The sequence below is a fragment of the Tyto alba genome, unplaced genomic scaffold (genome assembly GCF_018691265.1).
Source record: "Tyto alba isolate M040663 unplaced genomic scaffold, T.alba_DEE_v4.0 Super-Scaffold_20, whole genome shotgun sequence".
Lineage (NCBI taxonomy): Eukaryota > Metazoa > Chordata > Aves > Strigiformes > Tytonidae > Tyto > Tyto alba.
The window spans coordinates 6,724,701-6,747,063 of record NW_024881283.1 but is presented as its reverse complement, the minus strand read 5'-3'; the positions used below and the strand labels follow the sequence as shown (position 1 = coordinate 6,747,063).

Sequence of the window (22,363 nt, the reverse complement as noted above, 5' to 3'; positions counted from 1 at the left end):
GCACGGTGTTGGAAAAGGGGGCCGTGAAGCCCAAACCCGAGGCCGTGTTGGAGGCCCTCTGGGGCGAGTGCGTGGGGCAGCTGGGGCACAGGCCCCACTGCAGCCTGCAAGCTGAGGGGGGGGATCCAGGCCCAGCGAGGGCTGGGTCTAAGCAGCCCTACAGTTTGGTGAAGATGGAAAGGGATCCGCGGAAAGGCCTGGCGGGACGGGCAGAAGGATGTGGCCGAACCCTGAGGCTCCAAGGCCCTCAGACATCCCTCCCCCAAGGCGGCCATCCTTCCCCCGCCGACTACAACTCCCAGCAGCCCCTTCGCGGCGCCGCGCCCCCGCCCACCACGGCATGTCCTCCCCCTCCCCGTTGGCTTAGGGAGCTGCCAATCACGGGGCGGCTGCGGCCGGGCTGGCAGGAGGGGGAAGTATTCTCGAAAGCGACTTACGCCGCTTGCGTGGAGCCGGGGTTGCTGGGGGTGCGCGGGGGGTGGTGGCGCAGTTGGCGTGACGCATGCGCAGAGCTGCGCGGGGAGAGCGGCGGCGGGGGGGTGCTGCTGAGCCCCGGACAGCTGGAGGGGGTAAACAGGGGAGGGGGCGGGGGGGCACGGCCGGGGCCTAGGCCGGGCCGCTCCTGAGGGCCCTCCCCGCGCCCCGGGGACGGCGCCCGGCGCCTTGCGGGATCCTTCTGGTTTCCAACCCCCCCCCCCCCCCCCTTCTGCTCGGTCCCGCTCTCCCCCCACCCCACCCCACCCCCCCCCGCATGGATGGAGCCTCGCAACTTCCAGTGCCCGCTGCGCCCGCACCCGGGAGGCCTGACAGGTAACGGTCCGGCCGGGCCCCGCCCGCCCCCGCAGTCCCTCCTCCCTGTCAGCTATCCCCCCCTCCATGCCCCCTTCCCTGTCAGCTACCCCTCCCCCGCCCCTTATCTCCCTTTCCTTACAGTTCCCCCCCACACCCCTCGCTTTCCTGTCAAGTTACCCCCGCCTCAATCCCTGTCAGGTCCCCCCCCCCCCATGCCCCTTATCTCCTTGCCAGGCTTCCCCCCTCTTTGCCAGGAGCCTGACCCCATCTCTCTTCAGAAGCGCTCCTTCATCCAGTCCGTGTTCCCCTTCAGCCCTCATTTTCCCCATCCCTTCTGCCTGCCCTCCCCCTCTAACTGAGCACCTCTTTCCCCCCAGCCCTGTCGGTACCTGCATCCTCTGGCTGGTACCCACCCCCCTGCCAGGTTCAGCCCCTGCCTTTTGACTTCTCTTTCCCCCACCACAGCTGGCACTGCCCTGTCCTCCTGCCCTCACTTTCTTCCCCCCTTTCCTAAGGGCTGACTCTGTCCTGCTCCCTCCACTGCTCACTTTTCCCTTGCTAAAGCCTCGCTAAAGGGAAAGTTTCCTCTGCCACGGTGGGTGTCCTGCAGCCCCTTTCCTTGGAGAGGAGATCAGCCTTTCCTCCTCTACCAGCATCTGCTGGCAAAACTCCTTCCTGGAGCTACTGGACCATGTGGGTCTTGGCATCAGGCTGTTACTTGTATTGGGCTGAGGTGCTGTCTTGCATCTTCCCATCTTCCTGTGGATGGCCGTGTCAGCTGGAGGATAAAGGGTAGAGGTAGGATGCCAGCTTAGGGAGCTGTAACCACCGTGTGGCCAGTGTCTCAGGGCATATCAAAGTTTCCCTGACACTGCCATTTTCTTGTGCTGGGCCTCTCAGGTCTCAGATTCTACCTCTTCTCCTGTCCACCTCTGTTGTAAGCAACTCCTTCCTCTGTTGTTGGCTGGCTTTGTGTTCTGGGCCATCTGTCCTGGGGAGAGACTGCTGCTCCTGGCATCTCCTTCAGCTGTAGCAAAACCTTACTTTTACTAGGTGTTTGCTGCTAACCAGATCATTTCCTCTTGCTTCTCTAGGTTTGTTAAAAAAAATGTATACCTGCTGATATTTATGTATTTTAATTGGAATCCATGACCTCTTGGAAAGTCAAGGTAAAGAGGATACAGAAAATAAGTTCTGAGGCTAAGAAGCCTGCTGAGTTGGGTCCTAGGTGGTATTTGAATGGGTGGAATAATTTGTAGATGCTTAAGAGAAGGGTCATAGGAATCTTCCTTTGGGATGAGTCGCACATCCGCAAGGCTTGCAGTGTGCAGAGTGCTGCTTTTTTCAATGACCTTGAGTTTGGAGACTGAGAAACTTGGGTGCATCCAGACAGCTAGGAATTGCATTGCTTATTTAAGATTGTTAATTTAAGAATGAGGCCTGCTGCTTTGTGGAGTTTCCTGGCATTGATGGAGCTCTCTGAAGGACAGTGGTCCCCAGGTTTCAACTCTGAATCCCACATCTGCAGGGCACTTCTCTGTGTCACTGCGTTGCTGTGTGTGTAGGTGAGGTAGTGGGGTGTGTGGAGGTTGTTCTGTGAGGGGAAAATACACGCAAGCAAAGGAACAACCCCCCAAATCCTAGCTGCATTGGGACTGTTTGATATTGAAGTGACTGAATTGTTTGCATTATCAATGTCAAGGCTTTGTTCACAGACTTAGAGCAAGTGTTTCAGGAAAATTAGAAGAGCTGGCTGGGGAAAGCCAGAGAATCTTGTTAGTCCCCTTTCTCCCCGTACCCTGAAGCACGCTTTGAAAGTGTACTTTTCCAGGAGCTTAAGGGGCTCTTAAGTTACTGTCAGTGTAAATACAGCCTAGCAGATTTTGAGCCCACAGCCTGCAGAAGTCTGTGGCTTGTTAATTTTTGACTGCAGATTTAAAGGCCAAGTGTTGCAAAAGTTCTATATCTGCCGCTGGAGCTTTGCACTGCAGGAGCAGAAGAGTCCAACGAGCCAACTACAGCAAACTGCAGGTGGGGTGGTCCTCTATGCTTCAGGGTGTAGTTTGAGAAGAGGCTCTTGCTGTGGATGAGGTGACAACTTTAACTAGATCCCAGGTTTTTAGTCCTGTCCAGGGTATTCCAGGCAGGTTCAGAACAGTGAGGGATGAGGGAGAGGGTTGTCCTTGCTTGGAATTGAGCGCAGAGATGCTCTTGAGGGGTGATAGAGAAATGTGCTCCAGAGTCATCTAAAAAATTACCAAAAAAGGTCATGATGATCTCTTAATGTGTAGCCAAAGTGAATCTGCTTGTGGGGTTATCACTGATAGCAACAGTGCAGATTTATCCTAAATTGTTCCTTGTCACTGGCACTTAATCCTCTCATTTCATCATGAGTTAGTTGTGCAGGTTTAGTTAAAAGCCAGAGAATTGCATGAATGGTTTAGGAAACAATATGTCTAAAAGTGAACAAAATTTGCACAGTGGTTTTGCTGAAACAAAACCCAGAGGTTTTGCTGAAAGGAAAACATCCTATACCAATTTACATGCCTTTAGTGGTAACAAATGGAGAAACTCTTTAAAGGGCTTTGTGATTGGAAGCCTACCTGTGGCTAAGAAATTGGAGGCACAGTTTCTTCTTCTCTGATTATTTTTATATGTATTTTTTGAGAGACCTACAAATCCTAGGGGATTTTATGCTTTATGCCAGGGTCAATTTCTGCCATAATTGCAGACTGTTGATCTATGTGTATAGTGGTGTGGTCTATATGGTCTTCAGCATCAAGGCCTCTTAATGATTGTTTCATAGTGGAAGCTCTACAAGTATTAACTCGAGAACTAGGTAACTATCATATTCATGGTGAATGTGAGTCTGGGATGGTGACCTGTTGTGGCTATGGACAAAGTCTGACCTGGAACGAGAATTTGGTACTTCTTAATTCTTTGTCTGGGATTCCATGATAATTTAAGGTTGTCAAAGCCTCCGCAGCTCCGGAATACCTGTTGAGCAACAAAAAAGAGCATCGTGAAATCAAGAAAGGCTCTTAAAGTTGTCTTGGCCAAGCGTACACACATATTCTGGGAGACCTTTAAGCATTTTACAACATTTAGTTGCTGAACCAAGCCCTGTCTAGGCAAGAGAGACACCTTAGGCTCGTGCATTCCTGTTTGACTGTTTTTTCTCCAAGCCTGTCATTTTTTTAATGATCAAATACTAAAAAGCATGCATCAGCATCTCTGGTGTACTAGACACTGAACAATTTGCTAGAATAGCCTTGGATGCTGGTATTAGTATGTTTAAAGTCAGTTTTGCATCAGATGTTTTGTTTTAAACTCCGGCTTATTCTGCTTTGTCAACCAAAGGGCTGATCGTGTGGATGATTTTCTTGACCTGTATCATTTAAGAAATAAAGTTAAGATGTGTTGGTCTCTTGTTGAGATCCACTGAATGATGATCTGTTGAGAACACCTCTGGTTTACTTCAGCTGACAATGACCTGTCCAGAGAGCTGGGAAGCTCCACAACACATCTGTAATCCTAAAAGCACTCGCAGAAATAGCAAGCTCCTGTGTATTGCTGTGCACCCCCAGTCAGTGTGTGTTTTGGAGTTCCCGAAGGTGTAAAAAGCTGTGACAGGGGAGACTTTGTCAGAGAGCAAGAGAATTTGAGTCTCTCTTAAGGAGTGATAGGTTTTTGGGGGTTTAGATGTTCATCCCCTCTAGGCATGCTGTTCATACAGTCAAAAAGTGGATTTATAGTGTATAAGTGGTTTTGCAGGAACTTATTTAGCAGTAAACTGGCTTCTTGGTATGGGTTATTTCTGTCTGTAGAGTATGGGAGATCTGTATCCATGAAGTGCATTTCTCCATGTGTCCTTCAGGTTATTTAGTGCCCTTTCTTGCTAGACAGGAGTTGAATGAAAAGGAGCTGTTTAGAAATTAGCCATGACTAGAGGTAGGAAGTCTGACAAAAATACTTCCAGGGTTCTTAAGAGGGCAGTGGGGCATTTGTCAGTCAGGAGGTGACTGCCTGCTTGGCTCTGGCATGGTATTAGGCTTCTTTGGGGTCTTAAGATCAAAAGAAAACTAAACTGCTCTTAAAGAGGAAGACAAGCAGTCCCTGCCTGGCAGGGAAGAAGAAAAGTTAGCCAGATGCTGCTTGGAGAGGGGGGAGACTGTGGACAGAGTCTGGGAACGTTGTAGGGAAGCACTAAGAGCAATGGAAAGCTGCAGATGAGACCGAGGCGCTGAGATCTGCTGGAATATTGTCCCTCGTGTCTCCTTATAATATACTTTGGGTTAATGTATTATTCAGTTCTCTGGAAAAAGTTGTTTAACTGTCATCAGTCACTGGTCACAGGTTCCTGCAGAAAAGTGCTGTGTGAGGTCAGGCAGCTGGTGTGTTTAGTGGGGCTACACGGAGGAGGAGGGGGAGCCTTGGGATATAATCTTAGAGGTAAGAAGATCTTGGGTTTTGTACAGTGAGTATCAGAGTCCCTCACCTGAGGGCTGAGCTGCTGTGATGTCGCAGAACAATGGAGATGGAGGGTCTCTTTGCCCTGCTGGAGCTGTGGATGGAGAAAACACTTGCATATCCTGGAGGGTTTGTTTAAGGAGGCCAGTCTGTGGGGATCCAGCCCAGGAGAAGAACAGGTGGAGGCTTGTTAGCTGGAAAGGGTGTCTGGAGAAGCTGGAGGAGAGAGATCATAGATATCATTCATCCCTGCACATTTAGTCTCTCCAAACTTGAAGCTGCTTTTTGAGTTAGCAAACCTCTTGCTTGCAGAACTTAACAGAAAAGTGTGTCTGGAAACCACATCCTCATGGATATCTCTAGCAATGTAGCTTATTTAGCCCTGCTGGCACGTTTATGTAGATCTGGCCTTGGACACAAGTAGAGATGGGCCTGGCCTGGTTCCCCGTGTTTACCTCTGAGCTGCAGAGTCAGCAGGATCCCCTGCCCTTGTGCCAAGGTGCTTTGCTGCAGGTGCCTGCTTCCGCTCCTTCCCATGCTTGTGAGCTGTTCATCAGGGTGGTTGTTGTCCCCTTATAGACTCTGTTTCCATAAACAGGCAAAACAATACCTACTCTAAGCTCATGTGGAAAGCCAGGGCATAGGTCTCCAAATCTGAGAGTTTAGTCATCCTACTACAAGAATTAGTGTGAAATACCAATGATCAAATGCAGTCACAGGGCTGCCACTTGCTATTAAGCCTGGGAGTGAAGCAACTATTACTTAACAGGAGAATGAGTGAGGCAAAAGATGCTTAAAACATGAGGTGTCTTCCTGAGTATGTGTGCTAGCTTTCCTGGTGCTACTTCTGGAGTAAAAGGAATGTAGATTAAATACCCACATGATCGACAAATACATAAATACTAGCTCAGTTTCAGGCTGGCTAGTGGATTTTAGGGGAGCCCGAATTTATGCACTAAACCAGATGATAGGGTCCAAAAAATTTTAGCTGATTGCTTCAAAATCTGGGGAGGGGGCAAGTTGAGCTGCTTCTGGCATGGTGAACTTGAGACGTGTAGTAGAGGCCGCTGGTTTATTGGACACATCTGCTGTGGAAACTAGACTGGGGCAGTGGTGAGTTTGGGCTGCTGTGCGCACATTTGGGTTTGAATTGGTCCTGGTGAAAGTGTGGCCTCGTTAGCCCTCGCTGGGCATGGACTGGGAGCAGGCTTGCTGTGCAAAGTCTTCCCACTGTCCTGTCTCGCCTTGCGTTCAAGGCCTGTGCTCTCACTGTGGGAATTTTATCAATTTTGTTCTCATCGTACGTACAAAATAGGACTGGAATACAACCGTGAGGGCTGCTTGTCTTCTGCCGGAGGGACGTTCATCTTCAGAGACTACCAACAGCCGTGCCTTTTCTCGGTGTGTTGTATTGGAGAGATCTTATGGCTACCCTAAAAATCCTGCTTAGGAGCCCACTGCAAGAAAATCTGATTTTCAGTTTCTTTGTGTGGCTTTTTTTGCTATCTGTAGGTCTAGTGATGTTTCTGTGCTCACAGTGGAGCTGCATAGAGGAGCCAGCTGTGTTAGGAAAGCGATACAAACTTCCACTTGGAACAAACTCTGCTTTCTGGGAGAAAACATGGATTTTTGGTACTTACTCCCCATGGGGAAAGGCCTGTGTATGCACACTAACAGTTTTCGGAAAGCAAATTGTTGCTGAAGCCCGGGGTTTTGGGAATCCTGGGGTGCAGGAGCCTTGTGGTTTTGCTGTATGGTGGAAGCTGCAGTGCAGCTGCATGGCCCTGAAGTCGCTTATGGTGGAAGCCCTTGCTTTGCCGCAACCCAACAGATGAACTGGTAGAGAATCAGGCAGGGTTTGTCAAAACTTCTGCCTGACCTCAGCGGTTATTTGTTGCTGTGTTTCTGTGAAATGTTCTTGTTTCAATGAATCAGCATTTCCTCATTGAAAAGAGGACTCATTTGAAAATTTTGGCTTGTTCTGCTTGTGAATGCTTCTAAAGAGAATTTAAAACTATTGGGTTACATAGGACAAAATGAGTGTTTAATTTTTTTTTTTTTTTTTTTTAAAGAATTGTAGACATTTCAAAATGGGACAGTGCAGGGCTTATGGTATGTAAATGAGGTGAATTGCATCATTTCTGAGACTAACTGGTTCTTTCTAAGCAGCCTGTCCAGAGCAGGATTGTGACAATCACTCTGCAATTTGAATGTTTTCTAGCAGGTGTAGCTAAGTCTATGGGGTTTAAATTATTTATGTAGTGCATTAAATATGGAACTGCATTAAGAGTGTGGGAAGCTAATTTCTTCTGGAAATACAGCTTTAAATTATAGCCCCTTTTCTATTGCTAATGTAATAGAATAGACTAGAGCGTTCAGATGATAGTGTCCACCTGATGGTTGACTTTGGCAGTTTCTAAGGAACACTTGTGCCCTTTTGGTTTTTTTTTTTTTTTTTGGTTTTTTTTTTTTTTTTTTTGTTTTTGTTTGTTTGTTTTTTTGTGGCTGATAATCAAATGTAGTAAATGAGGGAGAAGAGCTGGCCAAAAATATCGATGCCTTGTTTATTCACAATAATAGGTCTTGCTGGTTGTAGAGTTTGGGAAATGTGAAATTGGACATAAGCGGACATGTAATGGTGGGAGGCAAGGTGTGAAACAGGATGCTACCTTGGACTTGCATGGCCTTTGCTGGCATAGAAACAAAGAAAGAGACTCTTCTAGGTTGATGTAGTCCTGGAGTTCTGCTTGTTGTGAATTTCTCCACAAACTGGGGTTGGCCTCTTAAGTCAGATGTTCTTGTCTTACATTGTTCCTTCCCAACCTTCAGTTTCTTCAAGCAGCCTTTATCAAAACTTTTCAGGTCTTAGCCACCACTGTTTTTTTGAAAATAAAGTACTTGACATTGGATATGAATGGCCTAATATGTTTGCATGCCTGCCTTTGTTCCCTCCCTGTTCTGTCCTGCAGGTAATTAAATGTCTTTAGTGTGGATGTTTTCTCCGTTGGCATGCTTGGATGCACAGCGGCTCTTCCGATAGCTTCTTTTCGTCTGCCCCATTGCAAGAAGATGGCAAAAGCAAACATTACCAGAGACATCATCCACAGACAGATCAAGGTATGTGTTAGCCAAGTGTTTGCCTGTGTTGGGTGGAGAGCAGATAATCGGTATTCACACTGGATTGGGAAATACTCATGTTGTTGCCTTTACTTCTGAAAAGATCTCTGCTACTTAGGTATTGATAAGCTATATAAGAAGCTGTTGTGGTTTGTTAAGAGTACACCTAGGACCTATCACTATCCTCAGTGAAGAGCTGGGATGAAGTTTGGCATAATAGGAAGACAGTTCTCTCTAGCAGGAGTGCACTGTGCTAGTTTGACATCAGCAGGTCTGTTCCTTTTGAGTACAATGCTGAAGAGAGAAATGTGGCTACTTGTGTTTAGGCACCATAAAGGACCCTTGGCTAGCTTCCCTCATGAGTTTTCTGTCTGCTTCTTTATGTGTTCTCCTTGTGTGATCTTGCCATCAAACGTATCTTCTGACTACAGTAAAGCTAATGATCTCTGTCTCAGTCTCTTTCTGTCTCTTTTTCTTTAAAGAGTGGTGTGTTGCTTTCTTTGTATAGAGAAAAACTTCTGCAGTGGTCGGATCAGTCATCTGATGGCTGCATTTGTGAAATATCTCTTAACGTGAAAGGACTAGCTACAGCAGACACAATAGGCAATTATTACTTGGACTCAGAGGCCTTAAATCATTTGCAGCTTTGCTGATAATCAGCATTCATGAAAGAGGTCTGTTAGTGGCCGGAATAAGGAACTAGGAGCTTGAGTGCTCACTTCACTTTGCAGTTTGGTACCAAACTTTGTAGTGTAGACTTGTAAGTTAATCCATGTGCAAAGATTTGTTTTGCTGCTCTAACAAGGAAGGGATGGTTCTGTGGTTAGAGCGTTAGCCTGGGACTTTTTCACACTGTCTGCTCTGTTAGACTTTCATGTGTGACCTTGGGAAGATTACTAAGTCTGACAGTTCCTTGTAGGAAAAGCAATATACTGCACAGACCTCACAAAGCCACTGAGGTTGCAGTAGCAGGACAATTATAACAGCACCTTGCACTGGGCCTAGCAGTGTTTTGGGACGCTATCCATAAAAATATGTCAAGGGGTTTGAAGTTTGTAATGGAAGTTATTACAAAAAGCCTGTTTTGTTTTGGTTTTCCTCCAGTCCCCTTATATCTGTCTCCATTTTGTTTTCAAATAGCTTTTGTTGCGTGGAGTTCACTACTTAATGTTGGTCTGCAGAGCTGTAATGTAGTACACTAGTTCTTCGTGTTTACTCTGTGACTACTAACATGTTCCTTGTACCATCAGTGTAATTTTTGACATTAGTGTTCTTCTCTATAAATGGTGCTTATGAAGGCTTAAGTTGTCTTTGCCTGGCTATAGCATGGCATGGGATGGGACTGAGGCTTGATCAGGTCCTAGGAAGGAATCTTCTTGGACATTAGATGTTCCATCCAAAATACGACTTGCACTCCCTTTTCTTCACGCCTGCCTCTGCAGTTGGCCTTTCATCGAAGCCATCTGCTGATGCATCTGTGAACCCTGCGAGATCACAGGGGAAACAACTGTCCTGCTTTTCTTCACCTTCATTTGTACTGACGCAGTTCGGTAGCAGCTGTTCTCTTCCCTGTAGAACAGACTGTGCTGTGGTACTGCAGCTACATGCTCCTACTCCATTTCTGATAAATAAACCATCTCTGAAGGATGCTGTCCAGTTACGTTCCCCAATACTCTGCCCCGTGGTGGTGGTGCTTCAGGACAGATTCTGTGTAATGGGAGCCTTCTCCTGAGCAGCTGTGGTCTAGTACTGCAGTCCTCAGGACTGAGTTGCTTCTGAAATCCTTGCCAAGGGATAATGACAGGCATTCCCAAGCTCTTCTGTATCTTCTGTTTCTGGACCAATGTTGGCAACTTATTCTGTCTTAGTGTGGGTCTCTAAAACCTTGTCTTGGCTACCCAGCTGGAGCCTGGCAATTAGATAAACATAATTTTAAACCAGTTAAGGGGTAAGGATTACAAGCTGCCCACCTGGAGATGACGCAAACAATGTCTCCCTACTACAGGACAGGTACCTGATGCTATGGCCACCCTAATACCTGGCAAGGTCCCTGTATGATTTTTAAAGTTCTTGAATCTTCTCTTAAAGGGAAAAAGTAATATTTTGTTTGCTGTAGTTAGTGTGGCACTTCTTTGCTTCGTGCAGGAGAGGGGTGCACTGGGCTTTGAACGACACTATCATGTCACTGATCCGTTCATTCGACGCCTGGGCCTAGAAGCAGAATTACAGGTAAGTGAGCAGTGCTTAAAGAGCAAACTGAGCTGCTGCTTGTACAACGTACTGCAGAAAGGACAGCATGTGGGAGTGTGTGGAACTCTCTCTCTTGTATGGGATAGATACTGATTACTTAGTTCCCTAAACTGCATTAGAGCCAGGAATAGCTCAGTGAGATCTTGTGTGAGCTTTCTGCATTACCTAATGTACCTACAAGAGAGCCTTTAATGGGTGTGTATCAGCTAATCCCAACCATGGTGCCTGAAGAAGGCAATTGTCAACTGTTCAAGATACTCAGCTCTAATGCTGAAGAGTGTAATGCGTTGCCTAAAGAATAAGTTGTTTGACACAGCTTAAAAAGATTTTAAGGTTATCTTGGTTTGGAGGAGGAAAGGATTCTTTTGTCCCCCTTTTCAATCACATCTCCCATATCAAATGCTACTCGATGCTCCCCCAGTCTTTCCTGGTACAGTTGTTAGTTAATTTGGATGAAGATGGATGATATAGTCACCCAGCAGCAAGGTGCTTCTAAACGAGTTATCAAAAGTGCATTTTCCCCGCGTTCCCAGAGAACCTGTATGTGTAATTTGTCAGCCTAGCCCAGGGCTTTTGAAGCAAAGTCACCTTTCCATGTGTACAGCAGGATTTCATTGTAGCTTCCTAGATTAAGCTGCCATTTTATTCAACACTACTTTTTTTTTTATTATTTGTATCATTTTGCCTTTTCCACCCCAACTGCTATAGCATGTCTGTCTTTTTTGGAGGTGCTTATCTGCCATGTGGGTGTTTTTTTGCAGGGTTGTAATAAAAAAACCTGCTTGTATTGGAACAAGTTGTTATGTGTGGGGAGCTCGCTGTGTCCTTGTCTTAGAACAGCTCTGTTTGATAAGTCTGAACTTTGTGTAATACCATCTTTCCTTTTTTTTTTTTTTTTTTTTCTCAGGGTCACTCTGGGTGTGTCAACTGCCTAGAATGGAATGAAAAGGGAGAGTAAGTATGAGGCTTGGTTTCGTGGATCAACAAACTGATAACCTCAGGTTCTTCCAAGAATAGGATGTAGGTCATCTTATCATAAGCAGCTGCTTCCCATTCCTAGTATAGTGGAGCTCAAGCTCAAAATTTTGAACTGTAGTAGAGCTCACGCTTCAAAAGAAGCTTTGTTTTGTTAATTATATCTGGGTATTATTAGAAATGCCCCTTTAGTGAGTTCAGAAGGGAAATGGTCAGACTAAGGAGTGGAGATTGAAGGCTGCTTCTCTTCTCTTAAGTGGTATTATGGATTATAAGGGATCTTTAGGATTTGCCCAGCTGGTAGTGACATTTCCCCACCCCCTTCACCATGCTGTTAAAAGCTTTGGCTGGGGGACAGACGTGTAAAGGAGGGAGGTAGTGCATTTACCCCTCTGCAATTTTAGAGGGAAACTAAACATAAGATCATTTCTGTTAACCAAGTGGAATAAAGAGTATCTGCATGAGAAATGACTGGATGGAAGGAAGAGCATATATTGCTTGACATGCCTCTTACAAGATCCAAAGTCTGCTATCTGATACTCTTCAGATTTATTTACCAGTGAAAATTTCATGTACTTGAAAGAGATCTGGCTACAAGGAAATAAGTTTAAAACTGCTGATAGTTGCAGATGTCATTCCTTTGCTTCAAATGAAGATAGATGTACAAGGCAAACAGCGCCTTGCAATACTGCTGCCACACCCTGCACTTAAAAAGCAGTCTGTGAATCACTAAGTGAGCCCTGGCTTGGGACTGCTCGGGCACATCCGAAGTCCAGGAGTGAATGACTTGGCTGGGGTTCGGGGATGATGTGGAGCAGTTAATGCAGCCAGGCTAATAAGGAAAATGGAGGCCCTGCATTTTGTTGTTGACCAAATGCTCCTATTGTTTTCCCCTGTGCTGTCTGAATCTGTGGTGAGCTGGTTCAATGAGCTAAACCAATGAAAAACACTTGCTTTATTTTCCGTGGAGTCGCTATTTGGCTGGTTTAGCTCCCTGAACTGGCTGAATGGGTTGGCGCATGGGGAGCAGCAAGAACACATAGCTGAGAAAAGAGAGAGGAAGTGGGCTTCTTAGAGCTGAATTAACTTAATAGCTGTCTGTGGTCAAACCACTCTAAGAAATTGGTCATAGCTTAGAACAGAAGAATACATGATGCATACTTCTCTTCCGTTTCTTTTAGCTTGTTGGCCTCTGGCTCTGATGACCAGCATACCATTGTCTGGGATCCTCTGCACCACAAGAAACTCCTTTCTATGCACACAGGACATACTGCAAACATCTTTTCAGTCAAGGTATAGGATTGGAAGGGATAAATGGCTAACAAAATCAGCAACCTAAGCAGCAATAGATCCTTGCTGGAAACATTTTTCTGCCAGCAATTTCCCTACCACCGCCGGAATAATTTAATATTTCTAATGTTAGGAAAAAAAATGCATTAAATCTAATACCTGCACTTCTTAGTTTATGCAGCTCCCAGGCTTATCTCATTGTCTCTGTAAACTCAAAGGTTGTAGTGCATTGGGATGTGTGACAGAGACTATTTTGTGGGCTACTGTAGCTGGTGACGCTTGAGCGTGCACACTGGCATATGTGTTATGTAGGTAATAACATGGGTCGTCCTGTGTTCCTAAAGCAAACTGCTCTGTGACCTGCCAGGAGAGCTCAGCGATGTCTGCAAACCGCCACAGCACTTCTCAAGGTTGAGTGTCAAATCTGTCTCCCACAGTTCTTGCCACATTCAGGGGATCGGATCCTCATCACGGGAGCTGCAGATTCCAAGGTGCATGTCCATGACTTGACTGTGAAGGAGACCATCCACATGTTTGGAGATCACACCAACAGAGTTAAGCGGATTGCCACGGCTCCCATGTGGCCTAACACCTTCTGGAGTGCAGCAGAAGATGGGCTAATCAGGTACAGAACTCCAGTTGTTCTGCCCCAAAATTAGTTGGATTAGGATCCATTGCAGTATGTACTCTACACAGATCTGAAGAAACTGCCTCTGTACTAAAGATTTTAAGCTAATCTCTCCCTTTCCTGAAACTGGAAGGATTCATCTTGAAGTGTAGACTCCTCTGATTAAATACTCTCCTCAGCTCCTCTGTTTTCCTTCACTGAAGGAGGCCACGAAAGGAACAGCCGTGTCAAAGGCAAGGGAGATACAACACTGAGCAAAGTTTCCCTCCACAGTCATTGAGACTCTCAAATGAGTAGTGTTACTACAAGAGTCTGTTCCACTTTTCATATGAGCTACTGTTTATGAGGTCATGACTTGGAGTTTAATTTGGGACTTGAATAAATCTGTGCACATTATAGAGCTGGTTTTAATGGTTATCCTCAAGGATGTTGCGGCCTAGTGAATGTTGAACTGAGATGCTTCCAGTAACCTGTGGCACAAATGACTGTTAATGTCGTTAGTGTCATCTCTTCATGTGCATGCCGGATAATTAAGTGTAGGTCACTGCTGAGCAGTATAAATGTGCTGCTCTGAGTGGGCTTCAGTTTGGTGACCATGGAATGCTAACCTCTCTCTTACTGCTGCTTCCATTATCCAATGACACGGATTGCTTGACTCTCTCTTCCCTTTGCAGACAGTATGATCTGCGAGAGAACAGCAAACGTTCCGAAGTCCTGATAGACCTGACAGAGTACTGTGGGCAGCTGGTGGAGGCCAAATGCCTGACAGTCAACCCCCAGGATAACAACTACTTAGCAGTAGGGGCAAGTGGACCCTTTGTGCGGCTCTACGACATACGCATGATCCACAACCACAGGTAATGGCAGCTGGCTTTTCTGGGCAGACATGAGTGGTACAGAAGCCTGTTCGAGGTGCTTGTGGGAAGGGGGAGCTGCAATGATCTGGCACTTGCCCATCTCACTGTGAAGTTTTTGTCTTTTCTCTCACCCCCAGTCTTTCCCATCTGTGTGAGTACACTGGGGTGGTGTGAGGCAGGCTCGTGACTGCACAGCTGTATAGGCATGAGGCCTTGCCCTCGTGTGTGATCAAGAAGTGCCATCACAGATCAGGCTTCCAGCAGTTGAGTGCTGTGATTATAAGACTGTTCTTCTTTCTGGCTAGAAAAAGCATGAAGCAGAGTCCTTCAGCTGGAGTACACACGTTCTGTGACCGACAGAAACCCCTCCCGGATGGGGCAGCACAGTACTACGTGGCAGGTATTGGGGCTAGTGCTGGGGGTGACTGGTAGGACTTTAAGCTAATGCCTGCAGAAGCGGAGTTCTATCCATCACACAAGAAACCACTGCTTGGAAGAGTTCTTCTCTGATACAGGGGTATTCCATGGAACTGCAGTTTGTTTCACTTCTGTGCTGTGAATTTTTGCTTATGCTACCTGCCCACTTTCCTTGATTTGGCAGTGGTGTGTGTTGGTGAGCTGGCCTTACTTCTTGTCTAGCGTAAATGTCTTTTTGCTACTTTTATTGGAAAGTCAAGGATTGGATAACCTGGGCGCTACAGGCTTTCTGCTGGAACTGGTCCCAGCAAGGCTGCTGTTCAAAATTTTTTTGGCACAAAAGAAAAGTGGCTTGTCCTCATCCTGCAGATGAAGCATTAGCGATGCAGTATCTGGGAAATCTAGATGACGTTCTCCAGTGCTCATTATTTACTATCTTTTTTCCCCAAAATGTTTGCATTTTTTTAAAGTATCTTAGACCAGCATGTTTAGCAGACCGGTTTTGACAGTCTTGCTTCTGACGAGTCCCACTGGAGGGTTTCTTAGGTCCCCTGAATTGGTCATGCAACACATGTGCTGTCTGAAGCAAAGGAACCCGTGTGTGAGCTGAATATTTAGGAGCCTTGGTTTGGTTGTGCTAAGGGCTTTATTAAGGAAACTCAATTAGAGGGTTGAAGATGGAGGTATTTGTTTGCAGATGGCCACAAATCACACAAGCCAAATCTGTAGTGAATCTCTAAAACTGAGATTTGCTGGATTCTGCAGGCTTCATTGTTAGCAAGTTTGTTATAATCCAGTCTTCTCCATACGGAGATGGCCTTGCAGAATTGATACCTAGAACTTGTGAAAAGGCAGCTATGCGCATCTATGTGTTTTGGTGGCTGATGGAAGGTTTCAATAAACAGCAGTAGGAAATGGAAAATCACTTGGGTGCATATGCTTCATGACATTGCTCTCCTAACAACCCCTTGTAAAAGGGAGCAGCTGGGGTAGGACAAAGGCAGCGGTTACTAGTTATGCTAATATGTGTGGGCCTCTGCTCTCCACAGGGCACCTTCCAGTGAAGCTTCCGGACTACAACAACCGGCTGCGAGTTCTGGTGGCCACATACGTCACCTTCAGTCCTGATGGCACTGAGCTCTTAGTCAACATGGGAGGGGAGCAGGTAAGATGACAGCCGGAGTTTGGCAGAAAGCTTCACATTCAGTTGTGTTTGGACCATTGTATGTTGTTGTACATTCTTGAAAATGGGTACAGCAACTTCTCTGTGGGTAATGCGATTGATTTTAAACTGCTTTCTGATTCATTCAGACTAAATGCTTGGTATTAAGGATTTATTTGTTATGCTATGACTGATCAAACTTGAGCCGCATTCTGTTCTGGTTTTCCAACTCACATCTCACTCTCTGGAAGAGGAAAAAAAAAAAAACAATTCTGGAACTGACCTTTGCTGACCTAGAAAAGATTTCATTACTCATTCTTGAAACATCAAACTGCTTCTGTAACAGAATCTAGTGAATAAGGAAGTTACAGAAGCAAAGGCCTTCACCTGGAATATTGATTGCTTTAATTTTAAGCGCTGGGTGGTATTCATGGATCTTTTGTAAAGCCTATCAGTGAAATGAGAAAATCCCTCTGACAGCATTAATCAGCATGGATTAAGCAGGACCTTCGCTTGTGGGCAGGTTACTCTGTGGTTGTCCTCTACAGGTCTGTCTCACACGTGCAGTCATTCCCTTTAAGAGAAGGTGCTGCATTAGATGAATTGTAGGTCTGATCTGGGCTGTCAGTTCCTATATCAGTACAGTTTTAAATGAGGGCTTTGCAGGGCTGCTTTTGAAGTTTCTCAGGGACTCCCAGTTTCATCTTAGAGAGACTTTTGCCTTGGCTTAGTGTAACACCTCTTTTCTGTCAGTAAATATTTGATTTCATGATCACTGTGTTAAATAGTTAAAATGTCGTATTGGAGTTAAAGCTTTCTGAGCAGGTTGGTTTGTGGTCAGGTCATCTTTTAAGTTAAGTGTGGAGAGGGCTTTCTTACATCTTGAGTAAGACAGAGCTCCTATTTCTCAGCATTATTTTTTCTGAACCCGGTGTTGGAATGGAACACACCGCTGGTACTGCTGTCATCCTGTGTGTACCCATCTGTAAACAAGGTTCCCAGTTAGAAAACTAGAAACAACAAAACACAAATGTGGAACCATATACCCATCCAACCCTGTTTTAGTTCTGTGACTTGAGCATCAGTGTTTCACTGACTTCTTTTGTCTCCTCTTTCTTCATTCCTCAGGTCTATTTGTTTGATCTAACATACAAACAGCGACCGTACACTTTTCTCCTCCCAAAGAAGTGCCATACTTCAGGGGGTAAGTATCATGCTATCATGAAAGTGAGTGGAAGGCAGAGTGAAATCATGTACTACACACCTCTTTTTCAGGGTGCAGCCCAGTCTGGGCAGGAACTAGGAAAATTAAGTAGGGCATGGTTGTTGCTGGGCTGTTTTTGCAGTGCAGTTCATACCCTGAGTTCTAAAACCCTTCTACAGACTGACAAAACGTGTGTCTTGAGGGGAGAAGTGAGCTGTTGGGAGGTGAACGCATGTGTGAACCAAGGAGGATGCATAAAGCTCTGCACAAAGGATAAAGTAGGCTTCACAGAGTGTTTGAGGTCCTGGTATCCTGCCTTCAGCTAAAGGAGGGAAAACTGTGGACACGCATGGAAATGGTATATTGTTATTTTTTTAAAAACTTATTAGAATACATCTGCTATCCCCTTATACACCCATTAGGAAGGAGACAGAACAATCTCTTCCCTTGTCTAGGAATCTGGCCTGGCACTAATATCTCACCTGGTGGTGAGATAGTTGAATCAAAAAGTCATTTATTTGACGAGTAAGTATATCCAGAAGCCTTTCTATACCTGGCTGGGTTTCTTACAGGGCCTGTTCATACATGGATATTGCAGGCAGTACGCAGTGAATGGCTGTAACGCTATTCCCCAGGCAAAGGCTGACTCTTATCAGGGAGTGTTCCCTGCTCAGCCCCTTCCCTCTTCTCGGAGCGCTCTGGCAGAGTTCGATCTGTGTACTCAGCACGCCTTAGGCCTTAATCTAACACTCACATCCTGGTAGCAAATACATGCCCTGCCTGTCTTTCTCTTCTGTCTTGAATGCATGTGGGTGAGGTGATCTGTACTGTGGCATCTGGTGAGGTCACACTTTAAACGGCAGGACAGCGTTTGAACAGGCTCACAGTGGTGCCGATGCAGCAAATGCTCCTCCACCCTGTTGGGTGCAGAAGGTTCAGACAAAGGCTGTGAAAAGGTGGTGTCAGGGCAAAGGCTGAACTTCATGTGCATGCGTATCTCTGCACACTGAAATCTCCGAGCAGTTCAGTAGACTGGTTGGACAGTGTCCTCAGCTTCCCAGCCAGTGCAATGGCCACAGGAGCACTCCCAGCTGCAACATAAATGTGGTTTGTAAAAATAGAAGCTGAATATTGTCTATAGAAATGGTAGATTATGTGTCTGTGTGACCTTCAGAGGATTACTTTAGCTTGTAACGGCACCTTGAGCAGTAGGGTAAGAAAAGAAAAGGAGGAAAGCATCTGGAATTCCTTCATTGGATTCCTCCAGTGGTTCTACTCATCCTCCTTGCTGTTAAATGTTCGACAACTTAGTTCTAAGATTCTTTATCTGAGTGATTCTAAAATACAAAGTTACAAATGTTACTAAATATTTCTGCAGTTTTCAATGTCAGGCTTCTGGTGATCAGTCAGGTACTCCAATTATGGCCTAGACTCAGCCTGAAGGCAGTTCAATTCAAGCTGCCCTCTTTGTGCGTGTATACTTAGTTCTATGTGTATCTGGTTTTCTGCTCTAGAGTTGTATGTGAAGGATACTGCAGAGATTTTGTAGTAAATGTAAGAAGGCAAATCAAATCCAGGTGGCTGGAGGAGGAGGTGGGGTGCGTGGAATCATGGAAGTTTTATTTGTGCTCTGAATGGGGCTGTGGTGTTGGCTTGGCTCTGCTGTAAAATAAAACCCTGAGGCTTCAGAAGCCAGTTGTATAATCTACATTGATACTTACCATGGCTGTACCTTTTTTCACACCCCCTCCCTAACTTTCAGAAGTACAAAATGGAAAAACCTCTACCAATGGAGTGTCGAATGGCATCCATCTCCACAGCAATGGCTTCCGCTTGTCTGAAGGAAGAGCACATGTGAGGTAAGGGGACAGCTCGACCTACATGAAAGCCTTACAGCTTTGTTCCTGTCCTCTTCCTCTTGCCAGGGTTAGGTGCTGCTGAACAAGGTGTGAAGTGCAAATCCATTTGGGATGTTGATTTGATTGTAAGGTGGTCTGTGTCTTAGGAGCTGCATTTGCTTCTGGGGCTTGAACAAGAGTTAGATCAGGCAAGAGCATCCTGGGTGAAATGTTGTCCATGAGGATTTTTCCCCTCTTATGATGGATTACTGCAGACAAAACTAAGAAATTGTTTTTCAGGCCTGGAAGCAAGGTGTTCTTAGTTGTCTTGAGTGTTTGTTACTTCTGGACCTGCAAATGGGGGAGAGGCTGTCAGGTTGAAACAGCCTTGCTTCTCTTTGCCATTTTTTGGGGCACCTGCCTGCTGCAGACTGAACTGAGGCAGCCAAAATTGCTTTAAGACAGCGACACTGGTGTCATTACTCCTTCAGTCTGCATGTGAGCTAGGAATCTATTCTTCCTGCTGCTTGCTTTCTTTAAGAGCAATATGCAGCTAGGGCAAAGCAGAAGCAGACTTGAAGCACATCTTGCTGACTGTTTTTCCTCCAGCTGATGAGACATGGTTAAAAGTCAAGACACAGTTGCTTAATACCATATATGGGTAGTCTAGGTTCCACCAAAGTCACTTTGTTGAATGTTTTCAGCTTGTTTCCTCTAGATGGCCCCTCCACCACGGCAGCAGAGATGTGGCTGGAATTTTGTGGTTGCTGAGCATGGGCCTTGTGCAGCCTTGTGAACTCGGATGCTTGATTTCCTTCTGAATTTGCATGCTGTTATACACTGCTAAAAGAGGATTGGAAATGTTGTTTATGCAGTCAAAGCAAAGATGTGTTGGTGAAGTCTGAGGGACTAGATGCTTAAAATACCCACGGTTCAATTTTGAGTATATGTCTGTATATAAAGAAAAAATGGAAGCAGTCAAAAGATGGTTGAAAAGAAACCTTTCTCCTAAATTCAAGTTATTCAGGTTCAGGGTCTCTTCTGCCTTTTTCTGAAACTTTTGATATTAGCTGACACTTGCCGGGACTTGCTAAGCTAGAACAAAACACTGCAGACATTTAACTGGAGTTAACAGAGCATTAGCATGTGAGACTTACCTGCGCTCCTTTTCTTCTTTCCCTTCAGTCCCCAGGTGGAGTTACCTCCGTATCTGGAGAGAATCAAGCAGCAAGCCAACGAGGCCTTTGCTTGCCAGCTGTGGACTCAAGCCATCCAGCTATACAGCAAAGCAGTCCAGAAAGCCCCCAACAACGCCATGCTGTATGGAAACAGAGCTGCTGCCTACATGAAACGCAAGTGGTAAGGAAGCAGAGAATAGCAGAGAGTTTAGTGTCTCAGGCGCTGCTGATGCCTCACTTCTGAGTACCACAGGTACCTTGTTGTCCACCATGAAGCACCTGGCTTCCCTCTGTGTGGAGCAGGGATGGGGTTATTGGATCGAGCCGTAAGTGGGTCACCTCTGGCACAGAACAAGGGGATTGCGCAGCAGCATGTGTTGGAGAAATTATGGCCACAGGTACCGCACAGGCAAGCACAGCTGGTAGTGGCTCATCATTTTGCCTACTGGCATGCTGAGTAATGTTCTGTTCCTTTCCTGTTGTTCAAAAAGAAACCAAAAATCCACTTCTGAGTACCAGCATTATGTGGGTCTCCAAGGGTGTTTGTGTTTCTTTGGATAGTTCTGATCTGCATTAGAGCATGGCTCTAAATCTGCTGTCAACAGATGAGGTAATGGTTACCGTGCTTCATAACTTCATATCTCATGATACAAGGTTGTTGTAGGACTGCCTGGGGTTGATTTGGTTGCTGCTTTATCCAAGTAACTGCTACTGTAGATACTCAGTCGTGACCTGCTGGTTCCTGTGTTACCCCAGCTAACCCACATTCCCCTTGACTGGAAACAAACCTCTCTGAGGGATCTGGGGAGGAGGCAACTGGTGCCTCAGAGTCTGGGGGAGGTTCTGTCTTGATGGTTGCAAAATATGCTGTTAGCCTCTGCAGTAGGTAATGTCTCCTGACCAATAGCCAGAGCTGCATCTGTGAGATACAGCTGAGTTATTTTAGTATCTGTCCCCTTGAGCAGTTAAGACTGAGTAGCATGACTTGCCATTAACATATTTAAAATAGCTGTGGTCCTTCATCTACATTTGCTTTGTGAGGATATCCTTCTCTTCTCCCTGCTGAAATCCCCAGTATGAATTCTTCTATTTTCTTGCCAAGATAAAGAGCAGCCAGCAGTTGTTGTGACTGTTGGTAACTGGCCTACTGGCTGTTTTGCAATAGCAGAGATTTGGGAGCTGCCTCAAAAAGACCTCAGTGTTCAGAGGGAGAAGAACAATAGGTTGAGATTAAGGAATGGAAGACAGAAGCTGAGTGCTGATCTCATGAATGACATTTTTCTTATAGGAATCATTTTTCCCGAAGGATGTTGGCAGATTTGAACCTTTCTGTGTGTCAGCTAGTGCTTTGCTACAGTTTTCAGTAGCAGGAAGATGTGAAAATATATGCACAATGGGTTTCTGTGGCATGCAATGATTAGAATTTAAATAGTACTGAGCTGATATCTTCTCAGGTGCAGAAAAGACAGGGCACTTTTCTGCTAGGAGCAGCTACTGGTGTATGGCAGAAGGTGGCTGGGATGTCACGGAGAAGGAGCGTGAAGCAGCTGGACAGTGACCCATGCTGAACCACCCTTCACGTTCGGAGCAGGAACAGCTATAGGCCACCCTGCAGAATACTGCAGGTCTTGCTTTGGCCTCATTCTCTGAATAACGGAGAGATCTATCAAAAAGGAAGGTCTGTAGTTTCCTAACCTCCTCTTGCTCATCTCCCTTAAGATGCTACTCATACTCTGCAGCGCTAAGGCTGGCCTTTTAAAATTTGGTCATAAGAGCCAACTGCATCACTCTCCAGATTGCTTTTAGCACTCTGTTGACAGTACTTAGCTGATTTCCAGTTAGAGCATTTTTACACAAGCTGAGTCAAACCTATAACAATGGGAGAAGTCCGTGCCTGCTTTACATCTCAACATTTTCACACCAGTCTGTTGGGCTCTGACTCGGGGTGGTGGAGGCTGAAGGATTTTTGAGGGTGGCAGAGCAGCTAATAGCCCAATCAGCTCTGAAAATGCAAGACACTTGTTTGTCATAGTAACAGGTAACTTGCATCTGCTCTTTCTTTTATTCAGAGTGGCCTGATGCTGTGCATCCAGCCTCCTGGATTAACACAGACACAGTGCTGCAAAGACAGCCCTCAAGAACAATGTTTCTTCTGCTCTGCTGCAGATCTCACAGACAAGGCACT

General features: G+C 45.8%; 1 protein-coding gene across 2 annotated transcripts in view; it reads left to right on the top strand.

The window, feature by feature from the left end:
* The first annotated feature begins 526 nt into the window (after window positions 1–526).
* The window catches only part of WDTC1 (WD and tetratricopeptide repeats 1), a 32,436-nt gene continuing 10,599 nt past the window's right edge, over window positions 527–22,363 (top strand). The window contains exons 1-12 of one of the 2 annotated variants that reach the window (XM_042793514.1): window positions 527–810; window positions 8,232–8,379; window positions 10,525–10,608; window positions 11,537–11,583; window positions 12,786–12,897; window positions 13,332–13,519; window positions 14,197–14,379; window positions 14,685–14,779; window positions 15,846–15,961; window positions 17,087–17,162; window positions 18,925–19,021; window positions 20,186–20,359. In XM_042793514.1, coding sequence (XP_042649448.1) covers window positions 8,272–8,379; window positions 10,525–10,608; window positions 11,537–11,583; window positions 12,786–12,897; window positions 13,332–13,519; window positions 14,197–14,379; window positions 14,685–14,779; window positions 15,846–15,961; window positions 17,087–17,162; window positions 18,925–19,021; window positions 20,186–20,359 — 1,280 coding nt within the window. In that variant the 5' untranslated portion in view covers window positions 527–810; window positions 8,232–8,271. The remainder of the gene's footprint in view (window positions 811–8,231; window positions 8,380–10,524; window positions 10,609–11,536; window positions 11,584–12,785; window positions 12,898–13,331; window positions 13,520–14,196; window positions 14,380–14,684; window positions 14,780–15,845; window positions 15,962–17,086; window positions 17,163–18,924; window positions 19,022–20,185; window positions 20,360–22,363) is intronic. The other variant, XM_042793515.1, reaches the window with a different exon arrangement.